Here is a 19499-nt window from a genome sequence, read left to right as displayed (position 1 = left end):
TTTTTTTTTTTTTTTTGCTTTGTTTTAAAAGGACAGGTTTATTAGGAAAAGAAAGGGGGGGGAGGCACCTATATCCTCACAGGTGAGCAGTGAGATTAAGATCTTATTTTGAAGGATCTAATGCTCTCTCTTTGGCAGGGTCCTCTGGCTAGGATAATTTGAATAATGGTTCCATTCTCTACTTGAATTCAAACAGGGTCAGGGAATGATTGGGGGATGCGGAGCTATGCGCCATTTAATTTTAAATTAAAGGAGTTTAAAAAAAAAGTACCCCCCTCAACCCCAGTTGCTTCAGTGCAAGTTTGATCCTCAGTCAGGGAAGTGACCCAAATGGTGTGGCAGATCTCTCCTGACCCGCCCACTGCTCCCCTCAGCAGTGTACTTGATCAATCTGTCTGTTCTGCTCCCTGCTCTGCCTCTGGTGAATCCTCTCACCACCCCTGCACCTCTGCCTATACCACAGTTCTGTATGCATAAATAATAAATCTTTTTTAAAAAGATTTTAAACTATAATCCAGAGTAGAAACTCTAAGGCCATCTTTTATGTGCTACAGTTTGACTTCAAATCCCCACAAGTCATGTAAATAAAAATCAGAGGAAAGGGGAAAAAAAACAGTTTTAATATTGACTGGGCTTCTAACATTCATAACCAGGCTTTGTGCTCATTAATCTGTCAGGTTATCTCTTTTACTTCTCATAAGGAGTCCATGACATAGGAACGTTATATCTGTTTCACAAACAGTCACAGGTTAAGCTATATAAAAGCTCATAGAATATAGTAAAACTATCTTTTTCTCCATAGCCCATATGTGCGGTTATCTAACTTTAACTCCTTAAAGTGAGTTTTTAAAACTCATTTCATCTTGATCATATTCATCATTATTATTATTAACTCAGTAAAAGGATTTAAGAAGTAAGAAGTAAAGATTTCTCTTTACCACCACCCTTCTCTGCAATCTCATTACCCTCACAAGAGGGAATATTTTTGGTAGAATATTCCAGACTTCTATCTATGCCTAAAAAAGGTTTCAAATGTTGTTGTTGTTTTTGTTGAACCATTCAGGCACATTTTAAGCAGCTGGAGTTATTGAGTAGCTGAGTTGAAATACTATGTAGACCATTTTACACCATAAAAGGACCAAGAAAGTCGGTAGGCCTTTCAAGCAGCAAGTTTTCAATCTAACAATTACTGCCTCAAAAGTTTGTGGAGGGTATCAGTGCATGGGGAACATTGACCTTCAAGACAATGGCCACTTCTGGAGGCCCTCTGTCCATGGAGTCATCCTTAAAGGAGAGGTCTTGGTCATCTGTGGGCATAGGCCTGTGTACTACCTCACAGGGAATACCCAGTGCTGCCAAGTACTGCTGGTGGAAGGACATGGGACTTGGCACAAAGGCATCCCTATATGGCTTTAGTAGGAACACTTGACGTCTTCCTTTAACAGAGGATGCTCTGAAGCTGTTTCCTTCAAACCCTGCCTTAACACAGCCAGCTAGGATAAATAAAGCTGCCTAGAAGAATAAGCAGTGAAAGATCTAACTCCTCCCTTCCTAAGTAAAAGGTTCAATCGGAGGCCTCCCTACTGATGTAGGGGTTAAGTCTCAGCACTGTCAAGCTGTCAGCAGCCACTGCAGCACCAGTTTGATCCCTGGCCAGGGAGGTTACCCACATATGGCGCAGCAGACCTCTCCTGTCTTGCCTGCTGCTCCCCTCAGTAGTGTATTTCAGTAGCTCTGCCTGTTCTGCTGCCCATTCTGTCTTTGGTGAATCCTCTCACCGCCCCCCATATGAATCGTTTCACCCGCTAGGCCCCAGTTTTGCATTCATAAATGAAATAAATCTTTTTTTAAAAGATTCAATGTAAGCTCTACACAACATAGCTAGCAAGTAATAGCTAGAGGACAATCTTCATGTGGATGCAGGTGGCAGGAACACCATTTTCCATCCCCATTGCACCCCCTCAAATGTTATCTAATCTGCGATAGCAACACACAGCTGGTTTATGCAAAGGCAAAATACCACTTGACCCTGCCAGTGGTTACCTCCTCAGCTCACTGCAAGGGCAGGAGGGAAAGTTTTCTATGTAGTCACCAGTCTTTGTTAAGCTTCTTTCTTTACAGAAAAGGATCCTAATTCTATCCTCTATAACAGTCATTTAAGGTATATATTTCTGCCTTTAATTGGTCACTTAGAAGAGCCACACTTTGGGTAATTGTAGTAAAGCATAATTTTGAGCTCTCAGCATTCCTGTTTATCAGGAGACAGTTGAGAGAAAAATGTTATTCAGAAAGGGCTGCCCATAGACCATGGGCATACTCCAGTCCTGCATGTGTGGGACCCATGAGCTCAGTTGTCCATGCCCGTTCTACCCCTCAGGTTTGTGCTGGATTTTATATGCCATCTTATGTGGAGGTCACTGTAAGAAAGAGCCCTAGATGCCCCTTTTGTGTTTATTTTAAGACACTGTTCTACCACCTATTGCTCTATTTGTGAAATTTTTGGAATATTCCAGTTAGGACCAGGAAAAATTACAAATCTCCTGAATAATCATTTGATCTAATGAACATTGTGAACTGCAAAGCTGATAAGCTTTCCTATTTTCTCCTGACAAAGAAATTTCATATTAATAGGAAATTTAGAACCCAAATGCTAATCTAGCATATTTTAGCCACTTTAAAAAGAAAACCGAAATCCTTTTAAAACAAGGGAAGGGGTAAGGGTAGCCAGTACATATCTAGGTGATTGTTTGTATTTTATTTCTGTTTTTTCCCCTGCCAAGTCAACCATTAATAGCTGGTGAAAGACAAGGAAACCTATCTTCTAATTTGGAGACAAAGTTGCTTTCCTTTCTGCCTCCTCACAAGTACTCTGGAATTTAGGGGCCCCTCAATATGCTAATACTGGAAGCTTTTGTTTAGGAGGCTCTCAATATGCTAATACCAAAACCCTGGTTTGGGAAACAGGTCATTTTGTTTTGGGGAACAACTGAGATAAGATCAGTAAGATGTGATTGTTATTAAACCAATTTTCTTTAATGCAGGATTCCAACTATATATCCTATTCACAAATCTGTGCTTATAAACATTAGTCCTTTGTGTTAGCAGGAGAGAAATAAATAGGTCTGGGAAGCCGCATTTACCAAAGCAACCCATGTTTGCTGACAGTGGATCCTCTCAGCTAACATTTTGGCCCCCAGGGGGCTCAGGGCTCAGTAGCCTGAGCCTGCTTCAGCTGCTTGGGACTTGCTGGCACATCAGTGGGGATAAACTGCCTTCATAGGGAGAGAGAAACTACGTTGGAAGTTACCTTTCAGAGATGCTTAAGAAGAAAAAGATGCACTGGGGGAGGCCAGGGAAGGCAGCTGAGACAATAGATATTACAGGAGAGCTAAACCAAGAGATGTGCACCTGTGCTCCCAAAGCCCCCTCCCTCTGCGCCAACTCCTGGTAAAACCATATGAAAGTTCTAATCATTCTATGTAACAGTGACTTCAGATTATTGGGAGACACACTGAGTTTAGAAAAGTGTGTGATTTTTCAAGGCCAACATAACTGGAATGGAAAGGATCCTATTTTACCTACTGTGGCCTTGGGTTGCTATTGTTTCCTATTTCTAACACAGCCATTTTTAAACCTTACTCTCATGCATTTTATTAAAATAAATAGGATCATATTGACCACATGCATGGAGCCTAGTGGCTCTAATAAATCCAAAATTTTAAAATAAATCTATATAATTTATGTTTGGACATAGATAATGGTCCTAGTCAGGTTCACTAGCTCTGTTGCAAGAGCTTTATTTATTTCTGGTACCCCTATCCAAAAGCTTGAGTGAGCAGCATCAGTCTTATTCTATGTGTGGGGCATTGGGCATGATTTATGATCAAAAGGGGCAAAAACGAGACAGACTGTCGGTCTGTCAGAGATTCAAAATTGTCTCAGACCCTCTGGAGTTACTGATCTCAAATGTTTCCTTTCATTGCATCTGTCTCATTTTTCTTCGGTTAATACAACACAGAGCTTTGAGGCTGATATTTTAGTTTATCTGGCTCCTTTGTGGAAACTGAGAAGTAATCGTCAGCTTATACACAAGGTGGCACCCTGTGATTCCAACCAGGTCTGCTAGGAGCGAAGCTGCTAAGAGTGAGCCACAGTCATATATTTTCACTTGGTGCTCCCCCGCAGTGACTATAAAGGGGGAAGTAGATGTTTGGCATGCACCTAAGTGTGGTCTCTGTCCCATTGTCTCCAAGACTCAGAGTTGTTTCAGTAAAGGGCACGGAACCAGAGGGCTGATTCCAGTTGATTGTAATGAATGCAGACCCCGCGTTCAGATTACATATGGAAAACAAGGAAGCTTTATTGGTACTGGGCCTATTCTTGGGGAATACACGGGGCAGTTCACATACCAACCCAATTAACTTTCAATTGGGTTTGCCGAAATAGGAAGCCAATTAGAAAGAACGTGACATTTACAAAACTCTGAGAGAGCTGAATAGCAACCGTGTTTACTAGTTTTAAGGTTCCTTTCAAAAAGTAATTTGTTCACTGTTTGGAAGCTGTCTGTGCTGATTGTAGAACAGGGAAATGGAATATAATACCAATTCTTAGTGCCATTTGACATTTATTCCAATTTAGATTGCATTTAAACTATGGTTTTATTTTTATAATGCTTTAAAGCTGGTTTTAAATCTTGGGTGTTCATATTTTTATACTTGCTTGGCGAAAAGCATGCCATTTGAAATTGATCCAGAGCATATTTGAAGTGGACTAATTTTTAGAACGACTACTCAGAGTATTGGATGTGGAAATTAAAACAGGATTAGTAGGCTGCACAATTATTTGAAACAAGTTTTGATGCTGATGTACAGGATCTACTTCAAAAATTCAAAATATATTTTCTGTTTTTCACACAGACAAGTATATGTGCATTCAATGGATAGGTTAGAAATAAATTTCACTTTATGAAAAATAGTATTTGCATACAAATAAAAGCTACTTTCCAAATGTGAAACAGAGGCATTCTGGTTTGGGTAATGAATTGGAAGCCAAAAAAACAGACTGTGTCTCACTTGAAAAACGCATTGTGTGATTTGCCTCAAACTGTTTTATTCCCAGCTCTATAATCATTGCCCACAGGGCAAGAAGAAAATGGAGGTCTAGGGGAGAAGTCAATGGCATGGTCAAAATAACAGAACAACAAAACAAGAACAACTACAGCAAAAACCAGTTTCTGTGGTAGAATTTCAGATTTCAAAACTGTTTCTTTGCTTTGCTTTAATTGGTTCTAAAATTCCTGTGCCCAAAAGAAGGGAGCTGGAGAGCAGTGGAGACCACAGTAAGAGCAAATGTTGGCGGTAATAGTGAGGTCAGGTGACAGGTCAGCAAGGTATGTGAACACCATGCTGGAGTGGAATGGGATAAGTAGCACTGAGTTTCTTCAGGGAATGTGTATCAACAAACATATACTAGTTTCATGCTATGTGTGAGGCACGATTAACAGTAGATTTTTGCTGCTCTCTTTAAGGCGATTGCATCTATAGATTCTGGGACTGCACTCTATTAGCCATAGGTGGGAAGGTCTCAATATGTGGATCAGCAACTTCAGAATGTTGAACGGACAATAAACCAAATTGTATGGATAGCAGAGTAGCAGTGCTAAGGAGTTTTAGAGTCATGTTAGACCTGGATTTCATAACCGAGTTGTGAAAGTTATTAGTGTGGGAACTTGACAAATTCTGTTTGAGCCTTACTTAGTCCCTTATTGGTAAAGTTGTATTTCCTTAAAGTTATAATGAGAAGTAACTGCAGTTCAATTACTTGAGATTACATATATAGGTATAATATGTACACATGTATAAATATATAAAGTAGTACATTACAGATATCAGTGTTTCTTGAGAGAGTAACAATAAACATATGGACTAGAAAAATCTATCCTTTATCAATCTGAGAAGTGCTAGGCACTGAATGACTAAGTTCTTCAACCACCCCCACTCCCTACCTTTCAGGCTTGAAAGTAGTGACCACCCCTCTCCCCCCAACAGCTCAGTCTTCCTTGCAGAGAACAGGAACTGCTCTACAGGGTAGGCTTAGAGCAGGAGTGCCCATAAGCTTGAGGAAGGTATTGCTTGCAATTGAGTCATGGACACCATCCTGAAGTTTATATCCACTATTTTATCTTCAGAAGGGAAGATAGGCAGAAAAGCAAGGAAGAGGCTGAAAAGGGGGGCAGGAGGATAGATGAGAGAAGTGTAGAAAGGAAGTGGAAGAAATACTTTTGATGTCAAATATTGGTAGAAATGACTGGAAGGTTAATTTTTTTTTTCACTTCAAGACTAGCAAGCCATGTACATTTCTCTGGTCTAGGCAGAGTACTTATTAGAAAATGATGCAACGGGTCACACTCTTCCCAGGAATGTTGTAGGAAAACTAATGTTTAGAGCAATCAAGTTACTCTGCTAAATGAGGTTATGGTTAACCTGGTAGGTGTTACTGATTTAAATAAACTTGAGTTTATTTAGAACTTTCTCTTTAGAACTTTCTCCAACCAGTTCAGACTAAAGTAATGTCTCCTTCCCTAAACTCTCATGGCAATCATTGTCTGAACACTCGTTTAGTAATTAATCATGTTCTGCCTAGTGTCCTCTATATAGTTGTCCTCAAGTATTCACACTTTTGGTTATCGTTTACCTTCCCAGTTGCTCTGTTCTTCAACCATTTTAGCCGCTTACTGTTACTCGTTTTCCAACAATCCTGTCAGCCCACTCACGTGTCAACTCAAGAGTGCAGGAACTTCATCTCAAACTTGTGTCTCCCGCAGCACGCAGTACACACACATCTGCCAATTCGGAAATGTGTGCTGCCTGGTTACATTTTACAAGTTTGATTTTTAAGAAACTCTAACACTTTCGCAATCAGAGAAATGTCAACCACCCGAGAGCGTCTGGGTGACAGGTTCAAGTGCACTTGTTGCATCTGGCATCCTGAAACCATTAACCTTCGGCTGCCATGAGCACCGAGGCATGGGCGAGGATGGGCCAGGACGCCTCCCTTTGCAAAGCTGTTTTGGTCAGGGGAGAGCGCGGGGACTCGAGACAGAAGGCTGGGCTAGAGTGAGCGTTTATTCAAGCGAGGGCGAACTGGGCAGATCTTCACTGCTCTACGCGGGGCAAACGGAATGGACCTTTCGCACCTCCCGGGGACGTGCGAATTGGAAGATGCGAGCTCGCCGCGCTCCGGCGCCGCGGAGATGAGCGCTGTCTGAGCAGCGCTCAGGCGGTGCTGGTGGTGGTCCAGGTTGACATCTTCCTTGGCGGCTCGGAGACTTCAGCACACCCGCTCGGCGCGGCGCTTTGCCCGTCGCCTTCCTCGGAGGCGCCCAGCGAGTGTCGCCGCCGCGTAGGCAGAGGAGCACGCTCGGAGTCGCGGGTTAACTTGCGCACCTGACACCTGCCATCAGGCGAGAGCGCGGAGCGGCGAGCTGAGGGCCGCCGCCGCCTCTTCCCCGAGTGGCCTGAGGCTGAGCACGCTCCCGCGGGCCGGCCGAGCCGCGGAGAGTGTGGGTGGGCAGGCGAGGGAGGGGAAGGGAGAAGAAGGGAGGGAGGAGAGGCGCGTCCCCGTGGCGGGGGCGCGCTCTCGCGCGGGCTGCCGGGATCGCTCGCCGCCGCTGTGGTAATGTCCGCCATGTTGGCCATGGCGCAGGGAGCGGATCGGGCGGGCGAGCGGCGGATCTAGTCTGTGGAAGCGGCCGCGGGCGGCGGGGGGCTGTTTTCGGGCGGGGTGGGCGCCCATGCTGTGGCCGGGGGCAGTGAGGAGGAGGAGGAGGAGCGGGCCGGCCGCGCTGCACTGAGGAAGGAGGTGGAGGAGGCGGCGGGAGTCCTCCCCCCCCCTCCCCGCCCGCCCCGCCGCCGCCGCCCGGGCTGTTCCTGTAAGGCGGGGAGACAATGAGTAAACTCTCCTTCCGAGCGCGGGCGCTGGACGCCGCCAAACCGCTGCCCATCTACCGCGGCAAGGACATGCCTGATCTCAACGACTGCGTTTCCATCAACCGGGCCGTGCCCCAGATGCCCACCGGGATGGAGAAGGAGGAGGAATCGGTAGGGACTCGAGTGTTTATTACCCCCCCTTCCCTCCTCCCCCCTCCCCTTTGTCAGTCGGGCCTCGCCATTCACAGAGCACTTTACGCTCGCTGGAGGGCGCCGCTGCCGCTCCATCGTATGGGACCCTACGCCGGCGGAGTAGCGTAAACCCTCTCGGCCGGCGCAGCGCCCGCCCGCGGCCGCCATGTTGTTGCGTCCCAGTGTTGTGATTAGCTCTCAGCGCCGCTTACGCTGCCGTAAGGGAGCCTTGCCGTAAGCGGCGTCCGGGAATGGCGCAGGAGATGTTCTGGCCGTTCTTGGCGTACGGCCTCTGTTTACCTTTTCTTTTCCTTCCCCTCAGGCCCGGGGTTAATTGATGGGTGAGGAAACCTTAATGACATTTTTCCGCGCGTTTAAATTTACTTTGCAGTGAAATGACTTACGGGAAGTAAAGCGCGTTAACAAGATAAACACCCTCCCCAAAGGTGTTCCTCGACCCCCAGCTGTTGGTGTTGTCCCGGGACGAGGCGTTGCAATGCTGCGGCGTTTGAGCGCCTGGGCCCAAACTGCCCTGCGGGATGTGTGTTAGAGACCCACTGACCGGCTAGCTCCGTCGGCTGGAGCTGGACAGCTTTTGACTGCCTGGCAGTAGCGGCTCCTCTCAGTGCGCGGCGTTAGGATGGAATCTGGGATGTCCGGCAACGAGCCACCCGCGTTCTGCTGTCCCCGCGCCGCGTCCCTGAGAATTGTCGGGGGGGGGGGGGAGGCTTTCGAAATTAAGGGCCTTTATGACATTTGCGTTTTTGACAATACAACGGCTTTTGGTAGAAACTGCTGTTTTTTCCCCCTTATGGGTTAAATTCTGAATACAGTTGCTTTTCATTTGGCATGCCAGAGTTTGTGACTCTGGAGTGGTGTTACTTGCGTGCGAAGTTCATAGTAACTGCACCCTCAAGAATTTCTTCAATGAACCTTCGGTCCCGCCTTATTGTCAACCTCCGGTGTGCATGGATTGGTTCTCTTACTGCTGTGACTGTCAAAAGAAGGCTCGAAGATTCTGTGATTGGTTTCCTCTTTTGACTGTTAATATAGCAGGAAATGCTTTTCTACCTTTGATTGGCTAGTCTTGTTCTGACCTCATTATATTATCCTGCCATCACTTTCTGCTTTGATTTAATCAGTTGCTCTGTGGTGTTTATTTGAAAGTCTTGCACTTTCAGTAGAATTGATAGTATTAGGATGAACATTCCACTTCAACTGGAAAAATAAGTTGAAAACTCAACACTTAAACAGTTAAGGTTTAGAGCTAAGCCGTATGTGAAAAATTCTTGTTGTTTTTTTTTAAATAAAATTTATTTGTAGCATAGCTTTTATCCTTTTCCATGGAAGGATAATTAAAATAGGAACGTCCTTGTATGAACAGGAATTATTTGAACTAAAAAATAATACAAACTGCAAGTTTAAATTCCACAAAGTGCTTTTTGTTGAAGATATTTTATAGATTTGGGCCCCCAAAGTGTCTTAAATAGAGATGTACAATAAACTGAGTTACTGCTTTAGGGCTTTAGTTTGCCACATACAATTTAGTATTATATCTGAAATTAGGAATAAATCTTGCAGCTTAGTTTTTTTTTTTTTTAAGATTTATTTATTTATTCATACAGAACGGGGGTACAGGCCAGAGATGCGGAGGGTGAGAGGGTTCACCAGGGGCAGAGTGGGGAGCAGAACAGACAGACTGTCCAAGTACACTGCTGAGGGGAGCAGCGGGCAAGTCAGGAGGTGTCTGCCACGCCATGTGGTCACCTCCGGGGCGGGCAGGGATCGAACTCGTGCGGAAGTGGCTTAAGCTTCTTAGTGCAGTGCTTTAACCCGCTGCGCCACCAGGGAGGGCCGCAGCTTAGTTTTTTAAATGATAAACCAAAAATAAATTGATAACTCCATCACAACTTTGCACCATTAACTTTAAGTTGTTGTGATTTTTAAAAAGAACATGAGTACTAAAGCCAGATTTTTTTCAGTAGCCTGCTTCAGCTGTGCAGTTGTGGGGAAGAAAGCTAAATTATGTTAGAACTGCAGCTTAAACTGCAGCTTAAACATTTGACTCTGCCTGTTTTTCTAAGCCTCTTCAAAGTTACAAGTGGAGGTACTTAAAGCTAAACAAAGCAAACCATGGCAATTTAGATTTTTAATCTAGTCTTCTTCCCAGAATATCCAGCTGGTGTATTAGTTTTGTTGTTGTTGTTTGTTTGTTTTTTAACATTTATTTTCTTGTTTATGCATACAAGAACTGGGATACAGGCCAGAGATATGGGGGGGCGGTTTGAGAAGGGAGTGGGGAACAGAACAGGCAGATGTTTCAGAGAGTAGTGGGCAAAGCAGGAGAGGTCTACTACGCCATGTGGGTCACCTCTCTGGCCAGGGATCCATCTGCTGCTGCAGTGGCTTTTGACAGCCTTATAGCGCTGCCCCTAACCCCATGTGCCACCAGTTAACATGTAATTCAGAAGCCTTGTGCTTTCATGAGTGACAGCCAGTTCAGCACTTTGGTCTTATTTACAGGACGTCTGTTATTAAACATAATTACTTAATTTAAAAAATAAATCTGCTTTAGTAAATTGTATTAACTGCTAGTATAATATAAACCGCAAAAATGTTTTGTGTTTTACTATAGTTATATTTCAGCTCAGGTTCCGCTATCAACATGGTCTAATTATAAGATCTTTTTTTTTTTTTAAATCATAGACTTGTAAAAAAATAAATAAATAAAAGCCTTGGTTTGTGGATTTATAATTATCGACATTTTTAAACTGCCCACAATCTGACCCCTTTACTACTTATTTGGCAGATCCCTTTAATACCTTTGTAGATTCCCTACTCTCCTGTAATAAAGAACTGTCTCAAGGTATCTGTTGGACTGTCTAGTGACTGTTTATATTATCATTGATTCAATTTTCAGTTACTTTCTGACAGTGCCTCTAAGAGGTAATCTACATTCTTTGACATTGGTAACGCTGTCATCTTACTTAGACCATTTATTCTCTTAGCTCTTTCCTTTTGGACTTGCAGGCATCTTTTACTACTTCCTCTTCTTTCCCTTATTTATCATTGTCTTTTGCCCAAGTTCTGCCAGTTGGTATCCTTCAATAACGTAGGGTGCTTGGTCCAGATCACATACTGTAAAACTTAAGATTTTTTAGGATGTAAACAGTCAGAAGCGTCCTGTGATTGGTGACTCTGTCACTTCTGTGTGTTTAGTATTAGTGGTAGTTGATGTTTAAAATAATATTTACCACTTTTTGAGTACCACTTATGCTCCAAATACTATGTTAAGAACTTTAGATACATTATTTAATTCTTTCTAAGGTCACTTTTTTTTTTTGAGGTATGATTTTACATACAATATAATGCATCGGGTAAGAGCATAGCGCTTGATGAATTCTGACACTTTAGCTAAGAAGCTTAGTCTTTCATTACTTAACTAATTATTGGTCTTAGCTTTTTACATTTTTCTCTTATTTATCTTGGCAGTCTGTTAACTTTGTATTTTACTGTTTTGGTGCCATTATGTTTTTCTGAGTGTTAATTTAAATATATATGTTAAAGTATGTAATAAATTTGTGGAGAACACCCCTGTTTTATTATTTAGATTTTATTAGGATATAACCTCTGAGGGCAAGGGTCTTTGCATGTCTTGCTCGATAATACATTTCAGGTGTCCAGAACTGTGCCTGGAATGTAATGTGTGCTTGATAAATGTTGAGTGTAGAATAAGCTTCTTTTTCTATACCAAGAATGATGTTTTTGTTAAACACTAGCTCTGTGTGTGTGTGTGTAAAATTAATTTGCTGAACTTGGTAAATTATCTGTCTCTTCAGGAATTCTTTGGCTTCTTACTTTGGTACTGTTTATACCTAAGTACTAAATCTTTGTGAGTCAGGTCTCTTTAAATATAGATTTTTTTTTATAATACTCAGTCTAGTTGTAATATTAGTCTTTATCTTGCATTAATTATATTTCTTACAGATATCTACTGATTTGTGTACTATGTCTTCATCAACCAAAATCTACATAAAGTATGTGAATCAGCTTATCTTTAAAGAAAAAGACTGATTAATTTGAATTGTCATTTCTTGCCTCATGTTAACTGCATAATTTTTGTTATCTTTTTAAGTGATAATTTGAGCAGTAGGGTAGGAATATAATCTCAGAGTCCCCCTCCCCCCCACATATTCATGTTTCAAGTTCTGGCGAGGCTATAAAATACAATTTTGTAAATTGATATTGTAAAGACATTAAACATTCCTTCAACACAAGCAAGTACCAGTTAAGTGTCATCTAAATAAGATATCAGAAACTATTTAAATAGGTCTGTATATCAAAAGTATGTGTAAAGTTGTGTGCTGAAATGAAATGTTCCTAGGATTAACAGACTATAGTCGAGATCTTGACTTCAGAGAATATAAATGAATCATCACAGTGAAAAACAGCTGGAAAGTTAGCAACAAATAGCAGGTTAAGTCAACCTGACTTGAGTGATAAAGTTAAAATTCAGTATAGGTAAGAGTCATAAGAGAAATTGTTTCTTGAATGTGTAGAGAAGTCTTGCTGGAGAGAGAGAGAACAATTTGGGCTTTCAGATTTCATTGTGTGATATATGTTGAAGCAAATATTGAGTGCAAGAATATTCTATGAATGTTAAATAGACTTAAAGATAAGTTCTTCCATATTCCATTTTTTCAACCTGTTCTTTTGTTCTCTGATAAAAAATGTCATTTGTGAGTATGTTCTTTTAGCACCTTCTCCCTTATTTTGGGCATGCAGATTACTTTCACTTTTTTTTCCTTTCTCATTTTTTTTGTTCCTTGTTACATCTTTGGTACCAGAAACCATTGAATGCAGAAGGTGCTCAGAAAATACTTGGTGAATAAAAGTTGGGGCAGTGATTAAGTTGAAAAAGGAGCAAATTACACCAGATTATGGATCTTTTTGAATGTTAGTTCTATGTTTTTTATATATAAATAAATAATAGTTTATTTTCACATCATTTTGTGCATTTTTCCATCTCAGTTGTAGTACCTGTGGGCTTCCCATCACCAAATCACCCATGTGCCATCACCATAGCCCAGTACATTCCCTCCCTGCACTGTTTTTGATCCCATTCCCCATTCCACCCCCATAAAATGTCTCTGGTATATAGCCATTCATTATTATTATTTTCTCGCTTGGTCCATTATACTCCTGATATGAGTGAAACCATCCAGTATTTTTCTGGCTTATTTCACTAAGCATGATCTTTTCCAGCTCCATCCATGTTGCTGCAAAAGGCATGTGGTTTTTTTCTTTTTTTTTTTTTTTTTGGCTGCTGAGTAATACTCTATTATGTGTATATGTACCACATCTTTTTAATCCAGTCATCTGCTTTTGGGCATTTGGGTTGTAGTTCTATAGTTTAAAGGCTGGTATAGAAGAAAGCATTAAGATGTGAATCTGAGGTTGGTTTCTAGTGTCCTGTTCTTACATTGCCATATGATCTAGGTGAGCTGACTACTTTCTTTGAATCTTAGCTTACTCACTACCATCACAGCTACCACTTATTGAGTGTATGCTATGAGTGTGTTAAGCATGTGCTGGGCACTTTGTTACATTAAGCTAATGGTTTAGAGCTCATAGCAGTAAAATGTGTAGGTACTATTATTACCTCTTTTCCAGAAGAAGAAATAGAGGCTTTTAAAGTTAAGTAACTTACCCAAAGTCATTCATATCTAGACTAGGTACATGGTAGTCAGAATATAAACTCAGGCGCTATGCACAAGTTGACTATAGGGTTCTGTTCTTCATCTTACCATGAGTGGGTTGAGGACTTGATGATATCTAAGGTTCATTATATTTCCACTGCTGTGGCTTATTCTACAGTCATGAAGGAGTCACTAAAAGTTTTTGCCTTGGAGAATGATATTATGAAAGAAATTTTGTGGTGAATGCCTTTTGGTAAACAATTCTTTAAAAAATTGAAAGATTCATCTGTGGTGTAAGTTTATATTTCATCAGGATTGGTTCTCTGTAAATGAAACAAACAAAAAAAATTTGACGGGTGGGATTATTAGTTGGCTTACAGTAACAGAAACCAAATCTGGTTCCTGAGTGCTGTCTCACAGGCAAGGAAGTATGGAATAGTCAAGACTTGAGAAAGCCAGTAACTGGGGCAGCTAGTGACATTAGCAAATGACAATATTTTAACAGTTTTGACTAAGTCTTTTGAAATTAAGATAGTGGCTAAGTATATATGTTTTGGAGCCAGACTGTGGGTTTGAACCCTTGGGCAGGTTGATTTCATGTATAAAATGTCACTGGGTTATTGGGAGGATGAATCATAGTATGCTTGGGACAGTTTGTAGCACTAAGTGTTCAGCAATTTGGCTATTGTTGTCATTGTTATATACATACCTTAGTGTAAAATACCAGATTCCTGAGATAGAGGGCATTATTGGTTTGGTTTCCATCAGGTATCCACCTCTAAGTCTGTCAGTCAAGGAACAAGAGAAGTCATGTGCTAGTAAAAATTATGCTCCTGGAAATGGGATGTTAGCCAGGAACTGTCATGAGATTTCTACTGTTGGGTATGTAATAACATGATCAACATTTGTGAAGTTAAGATGTTACCTTATTTTAATTCATGATTTGACCCAAGGTGAATTGGTATACTTAGTGTATTTTTACAAACCTTAAATTTGTAAGGTGTTTCAGTGGGATTAGTGTTTTGTACATTTACACTTTAAATGAAATTTGAATTAAGGACTATGAAAGAAGTCTTCATAATCCTTTTAAAGAAAGCAATTCTTTGACATTAGTTAATTTTCAAAGTTATAAGCAATGAATTTGTGTGACTTCAAGGAAATTGTTTCACCTTCCTGACCCTTCTTTTTCCTTATTTGTGAATCAGAATTGGACTAGTGACCTTTTTAAAAGTACTTTGGTTCTAAAAATTGCATCTGTGAATCTACATGCCTGTCTTTTAGACATACTGTCCAGAATTTTAATCAGATGTTAGTAACAACTGAGAGCATAAAATTAGAAAGTGTTAATATGAAAGGTTTAATTCAACACTATTGCAGTGTAGTGTGGTTTAGAATTTTTTTTCTGAGAATCAGTTATTTATCCATTATCTAATATTAATTTTATCTAATACTAATCTGTTATCCTAGAGATAACAGATCAGTCCATTCTGTAAGTTTTGGATATGATAATTTCCCTTACTTTCATGAAAGTTTTTTCACTGTCTTTACTACTCCCACTCATTGCTGTAAATGTTCTGAGTTTTGGTATACTTGTAGGCCGTACTACTATAGTTTGTTCACATTTTCTGATATGTCATGTTTCTCTCTCGAAGGGTATGTCTCGGTATGTATGTGGATGAACACATGAGAGAGTATGTGGATGAACATATGCAAGAGAATAGGGTCTTACTTCCCCAGTTAAACCAAATGCCTTAAAGTATCATGTCTGTTTTGTTCAGCATAGACTGGATACCTTACCCAAGCATATAAGTGGTAGAAAAGTTTGTATTACAGACATTGATCATGGTCTTGGAGGCTGAAATTGAGTTTGGGTCTATTTCTAAACATACAACTCTAATTCTTGACTTTATTGCAAGTAGAGGTGAGGTGGAAAAAATGGTAATACATTCAGAGGGGGGACAGTGTGAAGAGGAAAGGATAATAGGTAAGAAGTCATAATGGAGACCAATATAGATAGTACAATAATAATTTGATGTTATCTTAAACCTGACTCGTGGTTTTGTTTTGTTTACCCTTCGATAGTAAATTGTCTACTCTGCCATTCAGGAGTGTCCCTTGAGGGATTGATACAGAAGGAAAATAAGTTACTTCCAGATTTTCTTTAATATTTCTTTATATCTGCTCTAAGGTTTCCTTTTTCTTGTCAGCTATTAGTACTATGCAGTAAGAGGAATTCAGGGTCAATTCATTTGCTAACTGTCTAATACATACCTTTATTTTCAGCTGTAAAAAAAATTTGGTTAGCAAAGTAAGTGAAGTTTTTGGTTTGGAAGTCATCCGCAGCTCTTTGTTATACTGCTAACTTAATGAAGTTGTTAGAACTTGAAAATTGTGAATTTTGTTCTAATCTTGGTCTCATTAGGTCCCCATTGGCAAAATAAATTACTTGTTTTATTAAGTTACATTTCTATCTTTTAATGAGCAGTATCTCAAGGTAATTTTATTTTATTTTATTTTAAAAATTTGTTTGTACAGAACTGGGGTACAGACCAGAGATGCGGAGGGTGAGCGGATTCACCAGAGACAGAGTGGGGAGCAGAACAGGCAGTGGGCCGATCAGGAGAGGTCTGCCCGGTCACCTCCGGGGCAGGCGGGTATCAAACTCTTGCGGAAGTGGCTTAAGCCTCTCTGTGCTGTGCTTTAAACTGCTGTGCCACCAGGGAGGGCCCTCAAGGTAATTTTAAAGAACAACTTTTTTTTTTTTTTTGGGTAAAAACTTAAGTCAGTGCCTTATACAGTTTCATTAATAGCAATTTTCAGTTATATAGTATAATGTGAAAGGGTCTAGAAGAGCCAAATTACATATAGAGTAGTAGTGCATACAACTTTGTGGCATAGTTTCACATTTTTTCTCCTGCCAATTAAATATATTGTACAGTTTTCAGCCACTAACAAATTGATACTGTGTATTTTTCTCCTTCAGCTCTGTTTCCTGGCAGACCAGTTAACAAGCAAATTGACTTAAAAAATTAAAAGTCTGAAAATTAGCAGCCACGAGAACTAAATCTTCAGCTAATCCCCAGAGTAATAATTGGGTCATGAATAATTGATAGTTAAATACTGTATATTTTTAAGAATTGATTTTCTTTTTTAGATTAGATAGATTAGCCTTGGGAAGGGAATAAGATTTTAGCGTTGAAAATCTGTTCAGTGCAGGGGTCTAATAGAGGAGCAAATGAAGAGGGGTTCTTTATATGCTAGTGAACTCTGATCAGCTCTGAAGTTTGGAAACTCAGGAAAGCGTAAAACTGAAGAAGGTATAGTCTTGCCATTGATTTGCTCCTTGAGCTTTTTCTAAGTACTGAGATGTCTTCTACATTGAATTTCTTAATTGGTTGTATGGGGGCTGTCATGGGCATACCAGGATATTTATTATGACAATCTGTCCACTGATTTTTTATAGCATTTCCAATTGGAATAGCCCCAAGTGGTTTCTGTTCTTAATTTCCGAATGGAGGCTGTTGCAATTGAAGTATTGTACAAGGCTTCTTAAGGTATTTTTTGGGTGTGATTTGAATTCCTTTCTCAATCTAATGAAACTCCTCAGTATTTACATGCATAAATAAAACAATTACAATATAAGTATAAAATATTAAATAATTTTTAATTTAGGTGCTTTATTGATACATAAAGGTATGTCTAACCTTAGAACTGAGGCAGTAATGAGTATAAACAATATTTTGACAAGTGAAGCACTAAAATCTGATAAAGACCTGACTTTTGTTGTATCAGTATTTAAAAATATTACTAGTATTACTGTGGTCTGTTGCATATGTTAGTAATTGAAGGAAATAATAAGTTTGTTAGAAGTTTAGTGAAATCAAAGAAATAATTATTTTCTCACCCAATCTCATGAGTCCCCCCTCAGTTCTTTTTTTGGATGTTTTAGGAATCTGAGATCTGAAGTTTAGGATCCTTAGAAGAATTTCCATATCCCGAATGGCAATGACATTTCTGTTTTCTCTTCGTCCCTGAGTCAGGCTGCAATTTTATTCCATCATTTTAAAGGAGTTTATGCTATGAATAGTATCCTATCATTTTCATGTTTAAGACATTTTTATAATTTCTAAATAAAAAAAGTAGCCCCACTTGGTTCAGAGATAACATTTTTTTTTTAGAGTATTTTTTTTAAAGATTTATTTATTCATATAGAACTGGGGTACAGGCCAGAGATGCGGAGGGTGAGAGGCTTCACCAGAGACAGAATGGGGAGCAGAACAGGCAGATCGATGAAGTACACTGCTGAGGGGAGCAGTGGGCGGGTCAGGAGAGGTCTGCCACGCCACCGTGGTCATCTCCGGGGCATGCGGGAATCGAACTCATGCGGAAGTGGCTTAAGCTTCTCAGTGCAGTGCTTTAACCCGCTGCGCCACCAGGGAGGGCCCAGAGATAACATTTTAATAGTACAAAATGATACACATGTAGGGACTTTCCACATCCCCAGAAACACGATAGAGGCTGCTATTTTGTTGGTGTGTATTTGTGTCTGTGTCAAGAAAATTTCTACACATACCCATTTTATGTGGTAAATTTTATGAGCAATATGTAACTTTAAGTAGGTTTCTTAATCTAAAGTCATAAAATTGGGCAAAAATGTTCATTTTAAATGTCTGAGGAAGTGCAGATTGGCAAATTGTAGTTTTCTGTTGGGTACTTTGGAGTTTATCGACCTCATTCTGCTATTCCCATGCAGGAATTTGGTTTTCAGTAAAGGCTTGTTTTGTATGTAGGATTTGTTTATATTTCTTTCTATAAAATTTATTAGTCAGGTAAACTATTAAGTGATGTGTCACTGCATTTTCTCTAACAATTATTTATGGTTTTAAATAGCAATTTGACCAACATAGGGTATCTTTTTTAAGAATTGCTTTATGTCAAATGTCATTGGTAATCTCTATCTCTCATATAGACTGCACTCTAAAGCAGTAGTTTGTGATGTTTATTCATTCAGCAGAAGTCTCCATGAAGATAGGGATTGTGTCTATGTTATCTGTTTTCTGTTATCTGATAAGTGAATGACATGTTATCTGCTCACTAAATAATGACTGAGTAAATACCTGCTATGTACTTTATCTTGTTTTATTACTTTTTTAAAATACTGGAACTTAGACTTTGTGGAAGTAACATTATAACATAAAAGTTCCTGGTGTTCTGTGCTGAGAATCAATCATCATATATATATATATATTCTACATTAAATTCACAGCTAAAAATCCAAATCTATCCATCATGCCATTGTCTTCATTTTGGTGATCTACCTCCCACTCCTCTCTCTCTGATAATCACTAATTGGTCTCATAGTTGAAAAGTTTGATTTAGTTTTATTTGTTTTCTCTGAACTATAAATGGGTAAAAATATACTGTTTTGTCTTTTCTTGCTACTTAACTTTAGATACAGGAAGGGAAAAGATAGAGTACCTTTCTTCAAGCAGCTTATAGTCCCATAGAAAAAAGTTAGGTACAGATAACTCTGAATGAGGTTCAATATATTATGTGGAAGTAACAATGACATTGTGGAAATTTGTGTCATGAGTGCCATGATTTGAGCAAGTGTACATATGAGTTTACCTAGTCAAATATATTATACTATTGAATTAATTTTTAAAAATTTATTTTGGAA

General features: G+C 39.9%; 1 protein-coding gene across 1 annotated transcript in view; it reads left to right on the top strand.

Annotated features, from left to right (window-relative positions):
- The first annotated feature begins 7911 nt into the window (after positions 1 to 7911).
- EPC2 (enhancer of polycomb homolog 2 (Drosophila)) overlaps positions 7912 to 19499 on the top strand; it is a 100191-nt gene continuing 88603 nt past the window's right edge. The window contains exon 1 of the mRNA XM_004674668.2: positions 7912 to 8099. Coding sequence (XP_004674725.1) covers positions 7947 to 8099 — 153 coding nt within the window. The 5' untranslated portion in view covers positions 7912 to 7946. The remainder of the gene's footprint in view (positions 8100 to 19499) is intronic.

Source organism: Condylura cristata, unplaced genomic scaffold (assembly GCF_000260355.1).
Source record: "Condylura cristata isolate star-nosed mole 26May11 unplaced genomic scaffold, ConCri1.0 scaffold00002, whole genome shotgun sequence".
NCBI classification, from domain to species: Eukaryota; Metazoa; Chordata; class Mammalia; order Eulipotyphla; family Talpidae; genus Condylura; species Condylura cristata.
Note: the sequence above shows the minus strand (reverse complement) of the source record. Positions and strands in the feature narration are given on the sequence as shown.